The sequence below is a fragment of the Neodiprion fabricii genome, chromosome 5, assembly GCF_021155785.1.
Source record: "Neodiprion fabricii isolate iyNeoFabr1 chromosome 5, iyNeoFabr1.1, whole genome shotgun sequence".
In the NCBI taxonomy this organism is placed as follows: domain Eukaryota; kingdom Metazoa; phylum Arthropoda; class Insecta; order Hymenoptera; family Diprionidae; genus Neodiprion; species Neodiprion fabricii.
This window is the reverse complement of record NC_060243.1, coordinates 8,290,758-8,314,115: the sequence shown is the minus strand read 5'-3', so window position 1 is coordinate 8,314,115 and position 23,358 is coordinate 8,290,758. Positions and strand designations below refer to the sequence as shown.

The 23,358-nt window shown below is 39.1% G+C and overlaps 1 protein-coding gene across 1 annotated transcript; it reads left to right on the top strand.

Annotated features, from left to right (window-relative positions):
- The first annotated feature begins 952 nt into the window (after positions 1-952).
- Positions 953-7,956, top strand: LOC124182908. Its single transcript, XM_046570715.1, has 6 exons — positions 953-1,100; positions 5,222-5,456; positions 5,539-5,664; positions 5,967-6,173; positions 6,262-6,507; positions 7,219-7,956. Exons 2-6 carry the CDS (start codon positions 5,223-5,225, stop codon positions 7,441-7,443), a joined length of 1,038 nt encoding a protein of 345 aa, XP_046426671.1. The 5' UTR covers positions 953-1,100; position 5,222; the 3' UTR covers positions 7,444-7,956.
- Positions 7,957-23,358: the final 15,402 nt, after the last annotated feature.

Below are 23,358 nucleotides of genomic sequence, written 5' to 3'. Positions count from 1 at the left end.
TCAAAAATATTCCATGAGATTTCAATTCAAATGATTCCAAGATTTTCGCTTCTCTGTGTGCACTGAGAAAAATTTCATTTGTTACAGTAACTGGAAAAATTGAGTAAAACAGGTATCGTTAAAAAAACTGTTTGAATATTGTTGAAATTACGAAAAATGAGGTATGCCTAACCATTTTGCGATATTATCGATCCTTTTTTGGTAATTGCAACGCAAAATCAGTTTGTTCGGTTTACTCTACTTTTTTAGTTAAATAAGGCTTTAACATCAATTTATCGTTATCGCACAAGCATTAAATTTTCGCAACACTTGCAAGAAAATATAGCAACAGTGATCGTAATGAGAAAGAATAGCAACGGATACTAAACTTTCCGGTAACAGCTAGTAAACTAATTTTCACTCTCTACCCAGAACAATATTTTTCGATTGTGGTAAAAAATGAAAATAGTCAAGGACTGAGCGGTAACCGAAACCAAAAATGTCTCTCAGTTCGAACCGGGTATTTCAAAGGTACTACAATCCTTCCTATTTCAATCCTCACGTAAAATACTGTGTATAGAAAGCATCAACAGCTCATCAGATTATCGGACCTGCGGACAGTTTCTCTGTTTTTATTCGGCGTCTAATTACCCAAATCGTCCAAGTCTTCTTTGCCCCGTTAGTTACGGTGTTTTTTTTTTTTCTTTCCATTCATTTCGGAAAATCCTCGAGTGCGTCTTCCTGGACCCGTTAGACGCGGTCTTTTTCCATCCTGTTTTTTCCCCCGTTGATTCTTTCCCCGGCTCCTCAGTTCGGTTCAGTTCGGTTCGAGGAACCCTTGCCTATCCTTAAATCCACAGCGTCCAGCGATCGAGGTATCACATTTTCCGCACCGAACCCCCTTCCGGAGCCGTTTCGCCAAGCGGTTCTCCCGCCCGAAGGACGGTGTCCGTCCGTATTTCTGGTGGAGGTAACAACTTTCAGCCGTAACCAGGTATATAAGCGATTCTCGTGCCCGTTACTCGATAAATCTCGCGTGTGTTGTACCCTGTATAAGTCCGTTCCGTGCCGTGTTCCTCGCCCGCCGAACCAACCCGCGTTCAATCGCATCACGGTCAAAGGTAAGTCGGTATCAGAGTGCTTGATTTTTCAGACCTTGACGTAGGGAAACGAAAATGAATATTGCAAAATTTGAATTTCGCCAAAGAGCGGCATTCCTTTTTTTTTTTTTCTTCTTATTCAGGAAAAAAGGTGGGAAACATGGAAACAATTTCGTTAATCGGAAATAAAATATACAAGCAAATCAGGATTCAGTTGCTAATGACGTTTTAGAACGTCCTGACTGGATTTTAAAGCGATTTTCCTCGGAACGAGTGTGAAAGAAAATTGATACACACTGCTAAAGAAAGTTTTCCGATATATCAAGTATGCCGATTATGTGTAACGAAGGAGACGTTAATTGCGATTTGACGGAATGTTATCCGACTCGAAAAAAAAATGTGACCGAATAGTACATTTTTCGATCTTGTAAAACATTTCCTTGAATTGAGAAAACATTTATTATTCCATATTTGGTAAATTCGTTAAATTATTTCTTGCACGCACCTTGGACAAAACTGGAATTCGATCGATTATAGATCGTTCATCTAATTGGCGATCCAGACGTAACGAGGTACGCAATAATCTCGTTACGTCAAGTCCCGTCGATTGATTTAATTCAAAAAGTTCAAACCCACTGTAATTTATCAATCACTGCGCGGATCTCAAACTATGATTGAATACGAATTGATTTGATATCGTAGAACCTATCGCGTTCAGTTGCCGCAGACTTTCTAGATGTAAATAAGATTTCTGCTATTTATTCAGACAGAGAAAGAGAGAAAGAGAGAGACTCGTGATCATTTCAACGGTTAGTGTCTATTATTTCTTTTCTCTTTTTTTTTTTTTCCTTCGATTAGCCCGTTTACGCTTATGATTGTATATTGAGCAACGAAAGTGAATCCGACTCGCTCCATCGATGTTGACTATAAAGGTAAAAAAAAAAAAACAAAAAATCCAAGTATCGTCGATTATACTTATTCCCAAGAGAATTGCGACACGTAAGTGTAATTTTTCATCTCTTTTTACACAAATTTTGCGCGGAATTCGGTTCGTAATTTTCAGTCCCTTCCCCTCTGACGACCCTCTCTTTCTATTTCACGCAATTCCTCCGTACGTAGGTGCAACGCGACCCGGGTGTTGAAAAGCACTTAAAAGAACTAGCACAGCTCTAGATTTTCTTAAGAGAACCAGTTTCACCTTCGCGGACCTACTCGGTGTTCAATTTCATATTATCTTACCGTCAGTGCGAGTAACTCGGCCTTCAATTCCATCCGAGTTTCCGGACTTTACTTACATGTTCTAGATTTTTATCCCTCAATTATACGTACTTGTCATTGACGCTTCACGAAGAAGTGCAGAAGTTGTTAGACGCCAATTTTCAATTGAATACAGAATCGGAGACTGATTAATTCCGCATGTTGTACACGGATAGAGAAAAAAATATTGTAGATTTTACATCTCCGTTGGCCAATCTATATATATATATGGTCAGCAATTTTTTAAAGTCAAATCTACAGCAATTCTGGCAAGATTTACAAATCCGATAACAAGAGTTACAAAACCAATAGTAGATTCGACTCCAAAAAAGTGCTGTTCGCACATTCATCACGTCAGATGTAAAATCTATATTACATCTTTTCCTGTGTATGGTTGAGAGAATTTTTCGATACGGTATGTAAAATGCAGTTACAAGATACCTGTAACCCATACCGCAAGAATATAATGCATTCTCTTCGGTCTCCGGTACACGCGGAGAGAGAGACAACTATCTCTGGAATTTACATAATAAAATAACAACTTTCCTCGATCATCGAGTCGATAAGATCGGCAAAAAAGGTTCCATACCGGCACGCGACAGATTATTTGTTTGCTAATTATTCCAGTTTCTAAGCTTGTTTTCTATGAAAAAATTGTTCTTTTTGTATCCAACTGGTGCTAATTTCTTGCGATAGAAAAACGAAACTGCTGACAGTAACTTCGCAACGATGAATAACGACTTGATTGCTTACAAGCGATTTCGTTTTGACATTCGAATCGGTTGGAAATCAATCAACTGGCTTAGGTTCGTGTTGAATGAAATCTAGCCATTTGGAGGTGAATAAAATTAGCGTAAGATCGAAATCAAGAAGCGCTTTGATATTCGCATTATACTTTTGCCCCTTCACCTTTCGACTTTTGCCGATTACAATTCGTTATCCACGTTGCATTGCGGCTGACTGTAACGGAATCGTTCAAATTCTATACCGGTTTCCAGTTTCTATATATTCGTTACAGTTATAACACCGCCTGCAGTGGTCGGTTTAATGGTCATTACGCAACGACTCGGTCATTGCGTAAGCGGTAAGAATTCTGGATCACTTCCCGGATTACCGTTGAGAATAATCTCTTCGTTTTTATAATCGCGAATGCAAAAACCTCTCGTATATAAACAAATAACCGCGTGATAATAAACGCGGTAACAACCATCGCGGAATTAATTCATAATGTATAATAATATAATACAAATAGACCGTACAGCTTGAAATTGGCTTGCTCAACGGGCGAATCTAATACCCAGAACACTGTGTATTATATACACGTTTATTATGTAGAAGATCGTGAAAGTTTCGGCATTTACTATGTATGTATATACGCGCGCAGATTCTATAACCGAGGAGATCGCAAACCATCGTTGGTGAAATTGGACGATCCGATCCGGTAACTGAATTCAACCGATTGGATTACGTGTTAGAAATCTTGTAGACCTTTCTTGTTGGTTTATTCGTCCGTATATTACATCCCATGAGGTTGGAAAACTTCGTTTCAAAGTCGATTTTTCTCCTTGCTTCGAACGCGATCGATCTGCGTGACTCTGGGAGCGCTAGTTTTATCATTTCGTGGTCCAGTGGCATTCGCATCACACGTATATATGTAGTAACGTTTGTATGCCTTCTGGCTCTGTATGACTCGCAGATACAGTTTTTCCACACACGCCCCGTTTACTTTCACTTTGTCGAACCCTGCAGCGGCGACGTGCTTCACCGATTTTAAAACCGGCCACCACCGACCGGCTCTCATTGCAGGTTCTACGGACAATATCGAATTTATTCCGTCAGCCGCAGCGTATCGCGGGTAGAATTTTAAACCGAGAATCGGAATTCCGCGATCTTTTTTGGGGTCGCGGTTTAATACTTCTCATTCATTTCGGTCGGGACGGCAGAAGTTTCATGCTGAATTATGATCTTGTATATCATCATACTTTTAATCGATCGTAAATTATCGGGGACCAGAATTTATATTTCAATTACTTGGTTTCGTTTAGACGCTAACGTCAAAGTTTTTTTTCTCTTTTTGTTTTTCTTACTTCTTTTTTACGATTTATCACTGATCGATCGATCGTCATCTTATCGCATCGTTGATCGAGAGTCAGAAAACTATTTCTAGGATCAAGAACGTCGGTACGTGAAACTTTCGTGCAATGGGAAACAAAGAATTTTACGACGTGTAAAGTTGAGTTTGTTCCGTGCCATAGAAAGTAACATACTTTCCTCAAATACGTATAATATTCATATACATGTATGCGATATCTGGCGAGAGTCAAATAATTGGGATGTTCCGTACGTCGAGAAACTGAAAGAAGAAATGTGTAAGAAAAAGTGTGTATTTTCAACGTGAAGATAAAAATAGTCGAGACTGTTTAACTTGTACTTGTCTACGAGCGTACCTATCCTTGACTCCTGAGTAATATCTAACTCTCTCGGTTGTCCCGGCATCTGGCTTAGACACACTTTGCAATTAGCCTCGCTGCAACATATACACGTATACTTTCACAAATTCGTTCGAACGGCAAGAGCAGATACCCATACGGTCGTGGTAACGAGTTATACATGCATTTCTCTGCGCGACACCTGATCGTCATTAATAACGTACCAACGAGACATAAACCGCGACCTGATTCCTCTCAATTTCTAGGTCATCAACCATATCCGATGATGGACGTAAATTTTCACGTAACCGCATCGTTCGAGCAGGATTCTCCTTTCTTTTCTTTTTCCCCACTTTTTATTCCGCTCGTTCGTCAAAAGAAGGTCATCATTTATTCTCAGACAAAGATCGGAGTTGGTTAAATTAACGGAATGAAACGACGCCTCTCTGATTTCAGGATGTATCGAGTGTGTTTGGTGATGTGCGTTGGCCTTGCGGCTGCGCAAAATATCTACGACAACCTGGAGACCAGGTCGGGATCGTACTCGCAAGGGAAACCCGGTGGCATTGGTCCGCTCTTCACTTCCGGTCTCAGTGCCTCGCAGAATTATCGGGACAACAGTTACGAGGATAACGCTGTGACTCCCACTCCGTCGCCAACTCCAACTCTCTACAGAACTGCAAGTCCACAGGTAATTGGAGAATTGAATATGAATGCGAAGCCGATTCGCTAACTTTCATTCATGCTCGATTTGTTCGTGTCCGGATTTTCAGATCTATCGCAAACCCACCGCTGCGCCGATAGATGCTGCTAGGGATTATCAGCATCAGGCACCCGTTAGAGTTCCTCCCCAACCGCAACGTCAAAGAAATCCACCCCAGTTTCAAAACTCCCCTGAGGTAAGTTAGTTAAAATTTAATTGGAATGTGCTTTTTTTCAGTGAAAATCAAAATTCGTTGATCGAAAGAATTAATGATGCACTAAGAATCTCTGAACAGGAATTACAAATGCTTCTTTGATTCTTGACCATTTGGTGACAACGGAAGGATATGATCGAGGCATAGAAAGACTGTTGCTAAAAATTTACATCTCTCCAAGAACAGAATGACTATAAATTTCGTATAAAAAAAACATCGCGACTAAATTTATTGACCCGTTAAATTCAATCAACTATCTCCAAAGATATCGTTTAAATTTTCAGCAGCGACCCGAAGCCGAGGAAATAGAGGAGGAAAAGGAGGAGGAGCCTGACCGTCTGAGCATCCTTTTGCAACAGAGTAAATTCGGCTGTTTGAACAAGCAGACCGGTTACTACGCCGACGAGGAATTGAACTGCGAGGTCTTCCACTACTGTCAAGACAACGCTAAGTTCTCGTGGATATGTCCCGAGGGATTCACCTTCCACCAGGTAGGCGATTGTGTCAAGAGGTGTACTCCGATACCCTTTCGCACGGAGACTTGCAGTGGTTAATTTCCTGCTCGATTACTCGTCACAGGTTCACCTCATCTGCATGCCTCCCAGCGGTGATATTACCTGCAAAAAGAGTTCCCAATACCATTTCGTCAACGAGTATCTCTACAAGCCTCTGAATCTCGCTGAAGCCGAGAATAAACCCAACGTGACACTGCGGTACAGCGAAAGGTACTATCCGGCCGACATCTACGCCGATGAACGAGAGGAGTCCGAGTACCAGGTTACTTCACCCACACCTGCTCCCGTCGTTCGCCGTCCAACTCAACAGGTGAGAATCAGGCTTGATAACAATCGCTTAGAAATCGCTTAAATTCGTTCAAAATTACTTGGAAATCGCTTGAAATCAGTTTGAAACTGTTCGGAACCACTTCAAATCGCATGGAAATCATCCGTTACGTCTTGGAATTAGTTTGAAATAGCTAAGCGTAATGTTTAAAGTGCTTGCAACCATTTTCAAATTGTTTCAAATCACTTTGAAAACACTAGAAATCAGGTTGAAACTGGTTGAGATCATTTGAAACCACATGAAAATCATTGAAAACTTTTTGGAATCGGTTTGAAATAGGTAACGTAAGGTTTAAACTTTTAAAACCATTTTTAAACCACTTTAAAGTCGCTTAAAATCATTTTGAAACTGTTTGAAATGGCCTGAAATTACATTGAAATCGTCCAAAACTTCTCGGGATTAGTTTAAAACAGTTAAACACAAAGTTTAAGGTGCTTGAAACCATTTGGAAATTGTTACAAATCACTTAGAAATCAGTTTGAAATTGGTTGAAATCGCATAAAACCACATGGAAATCTTTTAAAACTCTTCGGAACCAGTTTGAAATAAATTAACATGGAGTTTAAACTTCTTGAAACCATTTTGAAGTCGTTTTAAATCACTTATCAGTTGATGTGTATGTTTGAGTAGCCTCTTGTGCCGTCCAAAAGTCTTAGGTACTACAAATCTTGAACTTTTCTCGTTACCTTTCAGGTATTCTTGCCCCAGCACGGCGGACCGATCAATGCCCTCGCCCAAGGAAGACCTCAGCAGCAAATTCCTGCCCAGTTTCGCGTGCCGGTTAACCAAGTGTTTCGCAGCCCCGAAGAAGTCAACATTCCACTTCAGCAGAGACGACCTCAACCACCGCCTCAGCAGGCGCAGCAACCTTTGAGAAGGTTCCCACAAGTCAGACCCGACGAAGAGGATTACGAGTAAATTGCGATTTGGGTCTGATGCATTTTCTGTACTGCTCACCTTGAACTCCAGCGAAGATTAGAGCGATATTGTTGACAGTAGAGAATTGGCGTCTGTTTCATTGCCGAGGTGTTATGAGGGTTGAGAAATAATGGTATCATGTTTTGAAAGGTAGAAAGGTTTTATTTGGTGCAACTCAGTTGAAATTCCAACTCTTGTTGTGCATTATACATTGTAGGACAGGAATGCTCGCAGAAATTGTGACATAAACTAATTCAAATTATATGCTGTCGGTGAAATCGATTCATTTAGAAACGATAATTTCAATGTCGAAATTCGGAACGGATGCAGCGAACTGCCAACGTCAACGTTATAAAGTCGAGACGAGTTTGTATGAGAGAATATTATAATTGTATATATATTTATCAGTGATAATTAGATAATACGCGTACGACGTAATGTATTTTATATAGATATACTTGATATTGTAAACTTACGTAATTAACCAATAAATTGTTATTGCGTTATTTTTAAGACTGCTCTGTCTTATGGTTATGTGATTATTACATCATCGATAGTCGACGATATTATACAATGAATATGAGGAAGCGGTATATCATACAATGGATTGAAGAGCTAACGAGCGGTAGATAAAATACGATATGACTAAATACGTTAACGCCTGACTGACATCTGAACGAAAAGCACGTTTAACTTGGATATCTTCTCTCCCCAGTTTGACCGTGGAATAATCTGCAATCCCAATTTTGAAATCAGAATTTTTCATTACGATGTATCGACGACCAATAGGATTAAACTCATTCTGAAACATAATAATGTGAGATAAGCACAAAGTCTTTGCAGCTCATATTTCCTCGAACTCATAATTAGATTCTAAGGGGTTCACTCGATTATAAGATATAAAAATGTGAATACAACATTAGATGAGAAAATCAGGTGGTGTTTATTCTACTGACAAGATAAATGGAAACCGCGTCCAAGTCGATAGCGTCGTTACTTACGGTGAGTCAAATTCATAATTTGCGCCTGACGCACGAACGAACGACAACCCGGCACACAAGGGTCGCAGCCGCGCATGCGACGCACAAAATGACTCCAAACTACCAGCGTCGCGACATTCGCACATGACAAGCGGACGCGGAACTACGCGCTCGAATGTCGCGTCGTGTGTGAGTGAATTTCACGGTTCAGACTGCGTTGTTATTGATGAGTGCGTTTGTGCCGATGTAGCGACATGCGAAGATCAGGGTGTGAGGCTAAAATAATTGACACGACAAACAACCTGAGTTGACTAAGTCGAAATTTCGTGCCAAGATTGAAGATCTATTTATGAAAAATGATGTAATGAAACTTTAAGAATCATGCGTATCAGGCTGAACGGCAGGTTGTTATGGGTATGTAGTACTCCTACCATTACCGACCGAGCAAAGTCACCCTTTTTCTGCTTATATCAAATGAACAAATGAACGAAAAGGGTTCAAACTTTGACGGCCCATGGCTCTTTCGTAGCGGAATTCAAGAAAATTACTCATATCTCGAAAATCGTTGAAAAAAATGTGTGGTTTTTTGATACGTGTTAGTATTCTCACATTTTCCGCGTTTCAGGGGCTAAACGTGCATAATTGATATACTTCACGCTATTTCAGAAAGAATGAGTTGTAAAATGAACAATCGTGAAACTATTTCGATGCAATACTAAAGTCGGGGGATCGTCGAGCCCTGCTGATGGTGATACCATTACTATATCTGGTTGCTTGGTTTTGGCAGACGGTTAATCTGAAAACAAAGGGGAGTGAAAACGCTTTATCCAAGCGTAGAATAATTAAGTGAAGAATTTCATCTAAAAATCTAAGAAAATGAGTTTTTTCAAAATGGAACAAATATCCTTGAACATAGGACTTCTTACAACTGTTTATGTGTTACGAACAAAATTGTCTTATACTAGACCAAAGAAACATTTGCCCATTTAAACTTCCTTTCGAAGGTTCTCAGAAGAATTTTTTCGACATATAAAAAAAATGAACCTTGTTTCAACAACCTTCAAGCTCCAAAATCGACCTTCAGAAGATAGGAGTAGGACACAAGATCTCAGAATGCTTCCAGATTCTATTTTTGAATTTACTACGTACCTCGACGTCAGCGCAACGTAGACGATGTCATAAATGTGGAAAACAATTAGATAGTTTTTTGTTACTTATTTTATTTAACATCACGAAGTCTAATCTACAAAGTTTTTAACTCAGGCTTATACGTTTCTTACGTACAAGGTACGTTCAATTTGTAGCGGTGAAGAAAGAACTTATTGAACGATATCACCTCGATTTAAGAAGATTGTCAAAATACAGTGAATCCATGAAATATTACGAATGTATCGGGAAATGAAAAACTCATTAGTACTAGCAAAGCTAGTATTAAGCTACATCAACTATCCTACACAATTAAAAAGTATAAAATTTTATATATAACAACTACATACAAAAAGCATATCTAAAGAGATTTCGTCTCCTTGTTGTAAAATGAACTGCTGAAAAAATAACAATTCTCAGTCTGATAAATAGAGAGGTCAAGGAACAGTACCAAAAAATACGAACAGTGTTTTTGCGGATCCAAGCAATGCAACAGGGCATTGCCGCGAAGCACTTCCGCCTGCGTGCAGGCTACTCGCAATACGCATAGTCGTGCTATAAAAGAAGTTGCCAAGACTCAGGCGCTTCTGTATCCCGTCTGAAATTAACCCATGCCGTTGATTGAAGAACATAAAAACGGATACCCCTGGGTAAATTTTTGTGTCCAGGTTTTGGCGGGCAAGTCGGTCCAGGTGGGCCTGGGGGCGTAGGAGGATTCTACTCTATCGACTCTATGTAACGAGCTCGCACCGACATTCGTAGCAGCCAGAGTAATGTCGGTATGAAAGCTTGAGATTGAATCGGTACAAAGAAAATACGTAAGACTACTTGTCAACTGCGATTTAGAAATGTCGATCAGCTCGATCATCCCCATAAGAAGAAGCGTGACCGCGTCCACCCCCAACTACCTCCGAGCACCACCAACCACCGTCGACCACCCCAGACTACCTCCGACCACCTCGTCACCCTCCTGCTCCGCCTCCGCCGCCACGTCCTACCACCCCCTGCCACCTCCTAACGCCTCGTCCCGTCGGCAAACTTCTTCTACCACCCCCTACCATCTCCTACTAGCGCCCGCCACCTCCTGCCATTTCCAAACACCTCCAACCACTTCCGACCACCTCTGACAACTTTCGTCGTCCTCGTCCACCCGCCCTCGTCGACCTCATTATCCTCGTCCTCCTCGACCTCCTCCAATGGACCCCGACCTCCACCAAACACTTGACAGATTGACCGAAGAATATAAAGACAGTTGCCCTAATGAGCTTTGGTGTGACAACGAAAAATCACCGTGCGCTTCCGCTCCCTGAGATGATCCAACGGTAGAGTTCAGAGGTTATTGCAGAACATCAGAGAGTTACCGATTTCAACATGATGATGGCTGCATTCACCTTCCATGTAACACAGTCTACGCGAGGGTAAGCCCAAGCCAGTACTGAGCCTGTGTGTACTTACCGACTTGTCGGGGATACAAGAAATTAATTAGAGTAAATTTCTTCCAAAATTCGCAGAAAATCAGCGATTTAATTAAAGTGTAGGTACCCGAGAGGGGAATGTATGATGACATCATGAATAATAACAGATCTGATGTAATAATGATGCAGAGATCAAAAACTATATATGTATATGCGGTCCACGTACGATATTAATATACATGATCCATTTGAGATTAAAAGGTGATGCGTACTGTAAATTTTATAATTTTTCAGGAGACAAACTAGATTACCTACAATAATACGTCTATAATAAGAAAGTAGAAGAATTATTCGCTTCGAAATGGGATTCTATTCGACACGCGCTCGATGTATTCCATAACATTAGTATTCAGAATTACTCCAACAACTCTTCATTTGCTCTCTCCATCTTGAATTTTCGTAGGCATAGAATCGAAACGCTGTTTGAGCTAGTCGCAAGTGGAGGATCTACGTTCGGTAGAGGAGCAGAATTAGTTTTCGAAAAGTGTTCGTATGGAAAAAAATTCAGAATAACTGTAATACATCACGGATGCGCTAATTTTGATCAACATGAAATGGATGCTCCGTATATGAGACAGTATTTAACGCTGCGTAGTGATTTGAAGACCTAGAAAGGTGATAGGGAGAGAAAGAACGACGCTTCTTAACATTTCGAGTATATTTTAACACACATTTGAAAGATACGAGCGAAATTTTTCATCATCCAACTGTCGCAGAACGGCAGCGTTATTAGCCGAGCCGTTCACTGAAGAATACATCCTCAATCAACGGCTGACCATCGAAGGGCCTGGCCGCTTGAATCTGGAATCGGCAGGAGAGATGAGGTGTGTATTTCTTGTATGAAACGTGAAAACTATAAGCATTATACATCATATCATATCATCATACATCGTACATCGTACATCGTACATCATACATCATACATCATACATCGTACATCATACATCATACAACATCATACCTAGTATTACAGTTCGAAACCAAAGTTTGAATTTTCGGATGTTCGGAAAGTGACGTCACCAATCTAAAATCGGCTAGCCGAGTTCCTCAGTCTGGTAACAACCGCGCAGTAGAGCGGACGGTTGAGAGTCGCGCTCCGCAAACTTCGAGTACCGGGTTCTCAACCTCCCGGATCCCGCGTTTCGGGTCCGCTACGTATTTCGAGTACCGGGTTCTCAACCTCCCGGATCCCGCGCTTCGGGTCCGCTACGCGGTGAAACTCGACTTCCAGGATAAGTGCTCCGTGGTTCCTGGTTCATGTTTACAATAAATTATTTCAATTCGTTTTTCGCGCAACCCCAAATTCGGTAGCTGTCGGTCCGCTAATAAAATTTCTCGACTTCCAGGATAAGCGCTCCGTGGTTCCTGGTTCATGTTTACAATAAATTATTTCAATTCGTTTTTCGCGCAACCCCAAATTCGGTAGCTGTCGGTCCGCTGATAAAATTTCTCGACTTCCAGGATAAGCGCTCCGTGGTTCCTGGTTCATGTTTACAATAAATTATTTCAATTCGTTTTTCGCGCAACCCCAAATTCGGTAGCTGTCGGTCCGCTGATAAAATTTCTCGACTTCCAGGATAAGCGCTCCGTGGTTCCTGGTTCATGTTTACAATAAATTATTTCAATTCGTTTTTCGCGCAACCCCAAATTCGGTGGCTGTCGGTCCGCTGATAAAATTTCTCGACTTCCAGGATAAGCGCTCGTGGTTCCTGGTTCATGTTTACAATAAATTATTTCAATTCGTTTTTCGCGCAACCCCAAATTCGGTAGCTGTCGGTCCGCTAATAAAATTTCTCGACTTCCAGGATAAGCGCTCCGTGGTTCCTGGTTCATAATTACAATAAATTATTTCAATTCGTTTTTCGCGCAACCCCAAATTCGGTAGCTGTCGGTCCGCTAATAAAATTTCTATAACTTTACAATCTTCTCATAATCTTTTTGGTAAAATATGTCGATAAAAAAATTATATCAAACCTTACACATTATTTTTGATTTGTTCTCACGCTGAAAATATTTATTAGTATTCGAGGTATAACTCGAGGTGGTTGGCGGTTTTCGTTGGAGGTAGTTGGGGGTGGTTGCGGGTAATCTCGGTGATTCAGGAGAAGGGTGACGAGGATTTGTGCTCGGTGAGTAGAACACTTTTATAATATTTCATGGCAATTGTAATTATATTTTATCTGAAATATTTCAAACTTGTCATGTTTACAATAAATTATTTCAATTCATTTCTCGTGCAAGCACATATTTAGTAGCTATGAATAATCTTACACAATTTATCATATTATTAATTAATTAATTAATATTCTTATAATATTTGATGGCAATTGTAATTATATATCATCTGAAATATTACAAACTTGTCACGTTTACAATAAATTATTTCAATTCATTTTTCGTGCAAGCACAAATTCAGTAGCTACGAATAAGCTCATACAATTTATTATATTATTAATTCATCATTTAATCAATTACTCAATTATATTAATCCTTACACAATATTTTCGATGTGTTCTTATACTGAAAATATTTATTACTATTCAAGGTATAACCTGAGGTGGTTGAAGGTGGTCGGAGGTGGACGAGGAGGAGGACGAGGAGGACGAGGATTTGTGCTCGGTGAGTAAAACACTTTTATAATATTTGATGGCAATTGTAATTATATTTCATCTGAAATATTACAAACTTGTCACGTTTACAATAAATTATTTCAATTCATTTTTCGTGCAAGCACATATTTAGTAGCTATGAATAATCTTGTACAATTTATTATATTATTAATTAATTGATCAATTACATTAATCCTTACACAATATTTTTGATGTGTTCCTATACTAAAAATATTCATCACTATTCCAGGTATTACCCGAGGTGGTCGGAGGTGGACGAGAAGGAGGACGAGCTGGACGAGGAAGAGGACCAGGTGGACGAGGAGGAGGACGAGGTGGACGAAGAGGAGGCGGGGTGGGTCGTGGGAGAGGACCTCTCCTCTCCTCAGAGGAGAGGAGGAGGCGGGGTGGGTCGTGGGAGAGGACCTCTCCTCTCCTTAGAGGAGGGGAGGGGGAGGGGTTGGGAAGGGGGTGAGGTGGGCGGGGAGGGGGTGGGGGTGGGAGGGGGTGGAGGGCGGGAGGGAGGGAGGGAGGGAGGGGGGAGGGTGGGAGGGCGGGAGGGCGGGTGGGAGGGCGGGAGGGAGGGAGGGAGAGAGTAGAGGACGGATGTCGATGCGAGCCCATTAAAGTTAATAGAGCAAAACACCCCCCGCCCGCCCGCCCACCCTCCCTTCCTCCCTCCCTCCCTCCCGCCCGCCCACCCTCCCTCCCTCCCGCCTCCCCCCCATCCCTTCCCTCCCCCCCCCCTCCCCGCCCACCACTCCCCCTTCCCAACCCCTCCCCCTCCCCTCCTCTAAGGAGAGGAGAGGTCCTCTCCCACGACCCACCCCGCCTCCTCCTCTCCTCTGAGGAGAGGAGAGGTCCTCTCCCACGACCCACCCCGCCTCCTCTTCGTCCACCTCGTCCTCCTCCTCGTCCACCTGGTCCTCTTTCTCGTCCAGCTCGTCCTCCTTCTCGTCCACCTCCGACCACCTCGGGTAATACCTGGAATAGTGATGAATATTTTTAGTATAGGAACACATCAAAAATATTGTGTAAGGATTAATGTAATTGATCAATTAATTAATAATATAATAAATTGTACAAGATTATTCATAGCTACTCAATATGTGCTTGCACGAAAAATGAATTGAAATAATTTATTGTAAACGTGACAAGTTTGTAATATTTCAGATGAAATATAATTACAATTGCCATCAAATATTATAAAAGTGTTTTACTCACCGAGCACAAATCCTCGTCCTCCTCGTCCTCCTCCTCGTCCACCTCCGACCACCTTCAACCACTTCAGGTTATACCTTGAATAGTAATAAATATTTTCAGTATAAGAACACATCGAAAATATTGTGTAAGGATTAATATAATTGAGTAATTGATTAAATGATGAATTAATAATATAATAAATTGTATAAGCTTATTCGTAGCTACTGAATTTGTGCTTGCACGAAAAATGAATTGAAATAATTTATTGTAAAGGTGACAAGTTTGTAATATTTCAGAGGAAATATAATTACAATTGCCATCAAATATTATAAGAATATTAATTAATTAATTACTAATATAATAAATTGTGTAAGATTATTCATAGCTACTAAATATGTGCTTGCACGAGAAATGAATTGAAATAATTTATTGTAAACGTGACAAGTTTGTAATATTTCAGATGAAATATAATTACAATTGCCATCAAATATTATAAGAATATTAATTAATTAATTATTAATATAATAAATTGTGCAAGATTATTCATAGCTACTAAATATGTGCTTGCACGAGAAATGAATTGAAATAATTTATTGTAAACGTGACAAGTTTGTAATATTTCAGATGAAATATTTTACAATTGCCATTAAATATTATAGGAATATTAATTAATTAATTAATAATATAATAAATTGTATAAGATTATTCATAGCTACTGAATTTGTGCTTGCGCGAAAAATGAATTGAAATAATTTAATGTAAACATGACAAGTTTGAAATATTTCAGATAAAATATAATTACAATTGCCATGAAATATTATAAAAGTGTTCTACTCACCGAGCACAAATCCTCGTCACCCTTCTCCTGAATCACCGAGATTACCCGCAACCACCCCTAACTACCTCCAACGAAAACCGCCAACCACCTCGAGTTATACCTCGAATACTAATAAATATTTTCAGCGTGAGAACAAATCAAAAATAATGTGTAAGGTTTGATATAATTTTTTTATCGACATATTTTACCAAAAAGATTATGAGAAGATTGTAAAGTTATAGAAATTTTATTAGCGGACCGACAGCTACCGAATTTGGGGTTGCGCGAAAAACGAATTGAAATAATTTATTGTAATTATGAACCAGGAACCACGGAGCGCTTATCCTGGAAGTCGAGAAATTTTATTAGCGGACCGACAGCTACCGAATTTGGGGTTGCGCGAAAAACGAATTGAAATAATTTATTGTAAACATGAACCAGGAACCACGAGCGCTTATCCTGGAAGTCGAGAAATTTTATCAGCGGACCGACAGCCACCGAATTTGGGGTTGCGCGAAAAACGAATTGAAATAATTTATTGTAAACATGAACCAGGAACCACGGAGCGCTTATCCTGGAAGTCGAGAAATTTTATCAGCGGACCGACAGCTACCGAATTTGGGGTTGCGCGAAAAACGAATTGAAATAATTTATTGTAAACATGAACCAGGAACCACGGAGCGCTTATCCTGGAAGTCGAGAAATTTTATCAGCGGACCGACAGCTACCGAATTTGGGGTTGCGCGAAAAACGAATTGAAATAATTTATTGTAAACATGAACCAGGAACCACGGAGCGCTTATCCTGGAAGTCGAGAAATTTTATTAGCGGACCGACAGCTACCGAATTTGGGGTTGCGCGAAAAACGAATTGAAATAATTTATTGTAAACATGAACCAGGAACCACGGAGCACTTATCCTGGAAGTCGAGTTTCACCGCGTAGCGGACCCGAAGCGCGGGATCCGGGAGGTTGAGAACCCGGTACTCGAAATACGTAGCGGACCCGAAACGCGGGATCCGGGAGGTTGAGAACCCGGTACTCGAAGTTTGCGGAGCGCGACTCTCAACCGTCCGCTCTACTGCGCGGTTGTTACCAGACTGAGGAACTCGGCTAGCCGATTTTAGATTGGTGACGTCACTTTCCGAACATCCGAAAATTCAAACTTTGGTTTCGAACTGTAATACTAGGTATGATGTTGTATGATGTATGATGTACGATGTATGATGTATGATGTATGATGTACGATGTACGATGTACGATGTATGATGATATGATATGATGTATAATGCTTATAGTTTTCACGTTTCATACAAGAAATACACACCTCATCTCTCCTGCCGATTCCAGATTCAAGCGGCCAGGCCCTTCGATGGTCAGCCGTTGATTGAGGATGTATTCTTCAGTGAACGGCTCGGCTAATAACGCTGCCGTTCTGCGACAGTTGGATGATGAAAAATTTCGCTCGTATCTTTCAAATGTGTGTTAAAATATACTCGAAATGTTAAGAAGCGTCGTTCTTTCTCTCCCTATCACCTTTCTAGGTCTTCAAATCACTACGCAGCGTTAAATACTGTCTCATATACGGAGCATCCATTTCATGTTGATCAAAATTAGCGCATCCGTGATGTATTACAGTTATTCTGAATTTTTTTCCATACGAACACTTTTCGAAAACTAATTCTGCTCCTCTACCGAACGTAGATCCTCCACTTGCGACTAGCTCAAACAGCGTTTCGATTCTATGCCTACGAAAATTCAAGATGGAGAGAGCAAATGAAGAGTTGTTGGAGTAATTCTGAATACTAATGTTATGGAATACATCGAGCGCGTGTCGAATAGAATCCCATTTCGAAGCGAATAATTCTTCTACTTTCTTATTATAGACGTATTATTGTAGGTAATCTAGTTTGTCTCCTGAAAAATTATAAAATTTACAGTACGCATCACCTTTTAATCTCAAATGGATCATGTATATTAATATCGTACGTGGACCGCATATACATATATAGTTTTTGATCTCTGCATCATTATTACATCAGATCTGTTATTATTCATGATGTCATCATACATTCCCCTCTCGGGTACCTACACTTTAATTAAATCGCTGATTTTCTACGAATTTTGGAAGAAATTTACCCCTATTATTAATATCTTGTATCGCCTACATGCCGGTAAAAAGTTACCTGTAAAATGTACATTTTGAACCTGGAAAAGGTATACTCAAGTAGCGTACAACGGACCGATGCGAAAATTTTTCGTTATTTTGAAAACTAAATAATCAATACGTGATTCCTTTTATGGGCATCAATATCGACGAGGTAATCTTTGGAAATAAATCCCAGTTCATTTTGTAATTTCCAAGTCAAAAGTTCTTGTGAAGAAAACTACCCAAACAAAGTTTCTCTTCTTTGCAATGCAAGGGAAGATCCGTGTTGTTGAAGTTTTGTCGTCAATACTTTGAGTAGTTTACCACCAATACGCGCAATTCATAAAGCAAACCAAAAATATCGAACAACTGTCAAATTTCACCGACAAGATTTTATAACGTTGCAGAAAACGTTTTTCCGTTTCCATGGTTACACAAAATGGAGATAGTTCAAGAATGTAAATAACCACACTTGTATTTTTTTATACCGTTCATGTGCCGTCGAAGAGGTAAAAACCCCGTGCAACAAGTCTCAGCACTTTTTCGTTTCGTGCAAGCTGAACTTGGCTACATCCGTAAAATAAGACCACAGGAAATCTAATTCTAAATCATACAATATCTGACTGAAATAAACCCAGCTTTTTTGTATCTGTCATGATGAAAATTAACGCACCCATAGCCCCATGCATTATGTTAACGTCTCGGACTTGTTTGATATCGGATTGACGACACGCCCAAACCGTAAAATTATACCCATCCCTCCGATTTAGTACTGTTGTTAACTTTCTGTGAACAGCTCATCTGTACAGCGAGTTCTATTTTTACCCAAAATCCAAAGTGTCGAAGCTATTTTATTGATAAAAAAAAAATAATCAGAACGTCATGGTGAAAATCCAATAATTTCACGGTGTTACGACAGGAAAATGGCTGCATTTGTAAGTCCAAGAAATATGAAGACAATCGTTTTTCTCGAATAGAAGATATTTCGGAAATTAGAAATTTCATATTTTCACCATCAAGTCTCTTTTTTAACGAAAACGTTTTCAGGCGCACGGACAAGTTTTACAAATACCAAGTTCGGAAAGTTCACGATTTGTATTTTGCCATTTCATCTACGAACAAAAAGAGTCTGTACAAGCTCCCGAAAAAATGAATTTTTGGTTCCGGAAAAGTCGTGGATTTTGAAGTATCTAATTTTACAACATCGCCGAATGTTTCTGTAACTTCGATTTGAAATTTCAACATTACATAGTCAGGCCAGACGACTCTGCAACGACGATTCGATAGCCCGTACGAAGACCGAAGAGTCATAATTTCGATTATTCGTATTACGTACGGCTGCCTTATGAACAACGCGAAAGTCAATCGAAACACCTGACGCAGGTGTTAAAATACCAGGACACGTAATTCGTTGAAGGAGACAATTACGGCTCGAATGGTGCCCATTCTATTTTTGATGATGCGTAGAATAGTTTTTACAAACGTCACCCAAGCTGCAGAGTATAATTCAAGCGCGTATGGTGCATTCATTCTGACCATGGCATTTATTACAGGATGTGACTCACGTATGATACTCTATGACAATCTAGTTTCAGCTCTAAGATACTTGAATTCTTCATTTTCATCTATATCTTCCAATTTTAACCGTTAACAAACTATACATTTTTCGAATTTTTGTACACCGAGTGTCCTGATTTTTTCAAGAAAAGGAGTAGAGAATTACAGATTGGACAACGATTCAGTTCAGTTCTCAATTCCATAAAAACAGTTCTTCATTACGTTTCCTAAAACAATTAGAAACCAATTCTTTATCTGTGAATCGACGATCAATGTCTCCGATAATATTTGTAACAGCAATCAATTGACAGGAAATACTGTTTCAAATATAAATGGCTTCGAAATATCAAGTAATTTTCTAATTTTTTGCCAGAATATTGTGTCACTGGTATTCAATGCGCTTACAAATAAAAAAAATTTTTTTCAAGTCCAGCATAACGGTTTGAACAGCAAAATCTTCAGTTCATAGGATCGGAACTGTTTCACGTTCTCTCACTTATTTCTTTTTAAACAATCCAGTCAATCGTCTAATTCATCCATTTTAAAGACATCCGATGTTTCCACTCCTTGGATGTCGTCTTTGACACAACATCTGGATGGTCTTTTTCTCTTTAGATGTAATCCAAATTGGCTAATTTTAAAAGTCACAGGAAAGCATGACTCGAAAACAATTTTGAATTATATTCCCATTGACTTTTTATTTACTGACGCGCCTATCTCTGCATCCAATAAGCGTGGCCACCTACTACAATTGACGTTATAGACAAACGTGCTCGCAGTATATAAAACGGAACAGACCTCGTTTATGTAATTCCTCTTGGCCACCCACGCACCGAATTTCCACCGTACTTATAGATTAAGACAAATCCTGCAAAGTAGATCCAAACCTGATATGAACTCCAATTTAACAAAATTTGATGTCCGGAGAATTTGGAAGTACGTGATTTCGATTCTAAAGTCTAAGCTATAAATATTATAAACGCATACGTAAAAATACTACGGAATGCTCCGAGTATTTATCGTGAGAAGAACATTTCCGAATATTGTAAAAAAGTTAATTGTATCAAGTGAAAGACGATAATTTCTTCACACTAAGAGAAATTTCATTTATTACAGTTACTGGAAAATTTCAGTAAAACAGATATCATTGTAATAATGATTTGAGTATTGTTGGAATAACAAGACAATCTGGTACAAGTAACTGTTCAGCGTGATTATAAATGTCAATGCTACCTTTTCTGAATATTGCAATATTGAATCTGTCTGTTTAGTTGCACCAGCACCAAATCATCGCTATAGCTAAAATAAAATATGATAGAGTGGTCGAAATTAAATGGAACAGTAACACATACTAAAGTTTCTAATTACATATTTTTCGATCATGGTAACGAAATGAAAACAATTAAACATTGTCAAGTAAGCACAAGGGGATTTTTTGTTATTTAAACTTATGTTGCCGTAATACGTAGTATTTTGCATCCGCCCCACATTTGATTATGACGTGTGGCTATCAAAGTTCAACTCATCGCCAGGGACATGTGTATACATATGGGGCATTCCAAGACATCTCGATCAAGATTCTAAGTCGACGTCTCATTGTCAGATTCGCTTTATAAATTTTTGTATGAAAGTACTTGACGAAAAACGCAATCGCATTTTTTTCAACATTTTTTTCGACCTAGCGTATCTGAAGTACGATTTAAAAACTGGAAAACAAAACCATTGTTTGAAATCTGAAAAAATTCGGACAAATCTTCTATAATATAACTAAATTTTTGAAACCTATGAGAAGATGGAGATTTCATAACTTCAAAAGGTAAATAAAAAAAATTAAAAAAAAAAAAAAAATAATATTACCATTGGATTTCATTTTTGGCAGAAAAATGTATATTCAGAAAAATATTATAATGAGCTTTTATGTTCATTCTTATGTTAAAAATGCAATCGAATAATAATATATATTTTTTTTTAATCATTTTATTTATCATTTCAAGTTATGAAATCCCCTCTCCAAAATTCTTTAAAAAATTTGATCGCGTTTTTGTCGCGTACTTTCAGAAAAAAAAAATGATCAAACCAATTTGATACATCGACTTAGAATCTTGATCTTGAGTTGTTACGGAATGCCCCATATATGTATAGCACGTGCTTAATAATTTCGTGAGAATCTAATGAATCAATAAACTGTAGCAAGTTTTTGCCGGTTATAATTACGATCTGGCAAGTTTGGATTTTGTAGAAGGAAATCGTAGGTACGGACGACACGACGAGTCTTCACGCGTCGACCAAATCGTCGGCACGCATCTAATTGTAAATTTTCACCCACACTCCCTTCACTCTACGGATGCACTCGACATTTTGCACCAGACGAGCGACGGCTTATTGTTAGCTCGCGGTACGCTCGAGCTTGGAATTATGAAGCATCATCACGTGCGGAATGAGCTGCGGTCGCCTCTAATTGCAAGCCGTCGTGTCGACGTTCGCAAAAAACGAAACCGACCCACCCTCACTTTCTTGGCTCGATTTGAGAGTCGAGAAATTACGAAAACGCATTCGGCAATACACTGAGCAAAATTTCATTTGTTACAGTAACTGGAAAAATTTAATAAAACAGGTATCGTTAAAATAACTGTTCGAATATTGTTGGAATTACGAAAAACGAGCTACGCCTAACCATTTTGCGCTATTGTCGATCCTTTTTGGTAATTCTTACGCAAAATCAGTTTTTGAGGTTTACTCTACTTTTTTAGTTAAATAAGGCGTCAACAAGTTACGAGAAAATATAGTAACAGTGATCGTAATGAGATAGAATAGTAAGGGATACTAGACTTTCCGGTAACAGCTAGAAAAGTAATTTTCATTTTCTAACTAGAACTATATTTTTCGATTGTGGTAAAAATGAAAATAGTTAAGGACTGAGAGTTAACCGGAACTAAAAATTTCTCTCAGTGTAGCAAGGAAACATAAACGATTCTTCTAAAATCACTTTTCATCTCGATGGGAATAAACGAGAAAATTACCGATCACCGTTCGACATCTCAGATTTATAAACACTGTTTCCAAACATTTGTTTGCTTCATTTTTCGAGTTTTTTTCTTCTACTCCTGATTTCTTCACCCCTTTTTTAACAGCACGCTAATAGCTGTTAAAAAATTCAGCAAATTCAAATGATTTTACCGGTCAAGAAATCATCATTTTTTAACTTGAGATGTACGAAATCATTCCAGCAAACGTTATAGATAATAATTTCTAAATACGGTGTCAAAGTCCTTTTAACAAATATTGAAACATTGGATACGTTTCTTAGGAGTTACGACGAATGAACTTCGTTACTGTTATGAGATCGGAGTAATTAATTCATCTCGCTGAAAAATCTATAAAACTTTAAACCTGCTAATTTTTGTTTTTGAACGGCTTTTTGAATTTCGGACGTATACCATATACGTCGAATTAGTTTGAGTCGTGCAATTTGATCGAAGCCACGCTTTCCCATCGAATAATCGGCCTGTTGTATTTTTAACATTTAATCGCAAGCCTGCATCCGATGCGCCATCCTCGTGTAGGTTAAATTATAAGTATCTAACGACAAACTTGATTGCATCAGATTATCTAGATTCTTATCGATAGATTTTTTCGCTATTCTATTGCCCTAGGGACCTGAGTCTATAATTTAGCGATGGTTGAACTAACGACGTTGTTTTATGAATTTTATCTTCTTTCTTTTTCCCTCTCTTCTCTCGCACTGTAAATTATAACCACAATTTACCTGCGCCCAGGTCTTCGAACTGCCGCGCGAAGTAAAAAGATAAATGTTTTTGCATCCATCTCAACTTATTTCCGAATAGACTCACGATTTTTCCTATCATCGTATATCAACCACGCAAATAATTCTTATTACGAATCATTTCAGATTTGTTGTGGCCTTACAATATTTCAAGAGTGAATATGAAACTTCGGTTATTCTTCATCTTATTGCGAAT

Coding starts and splice junctions, on each gene's coding strand:
- LOC124182908 (XM_046570715.1), top strand. CDS start 5,223: ATGTATCGAGTGTGTTTGGTGATGTGCGTTGGCCTTGCGGCTGCGCAA. Junction 5,457..5,538: donor ACAGAACTGCAAGTCCACAG/GTAATTGGAGAA, acceptor CCGGATTTTCAG/ATCTATCGCAAACCCACCGC. Junction 5,665..5,966: donor AGTTTCAAAACTCCCCTGAG/GTAAGTTAGTTA, acceptor TTAAATTTTCAG/CAGCGACCCGAAGCCGAGGA.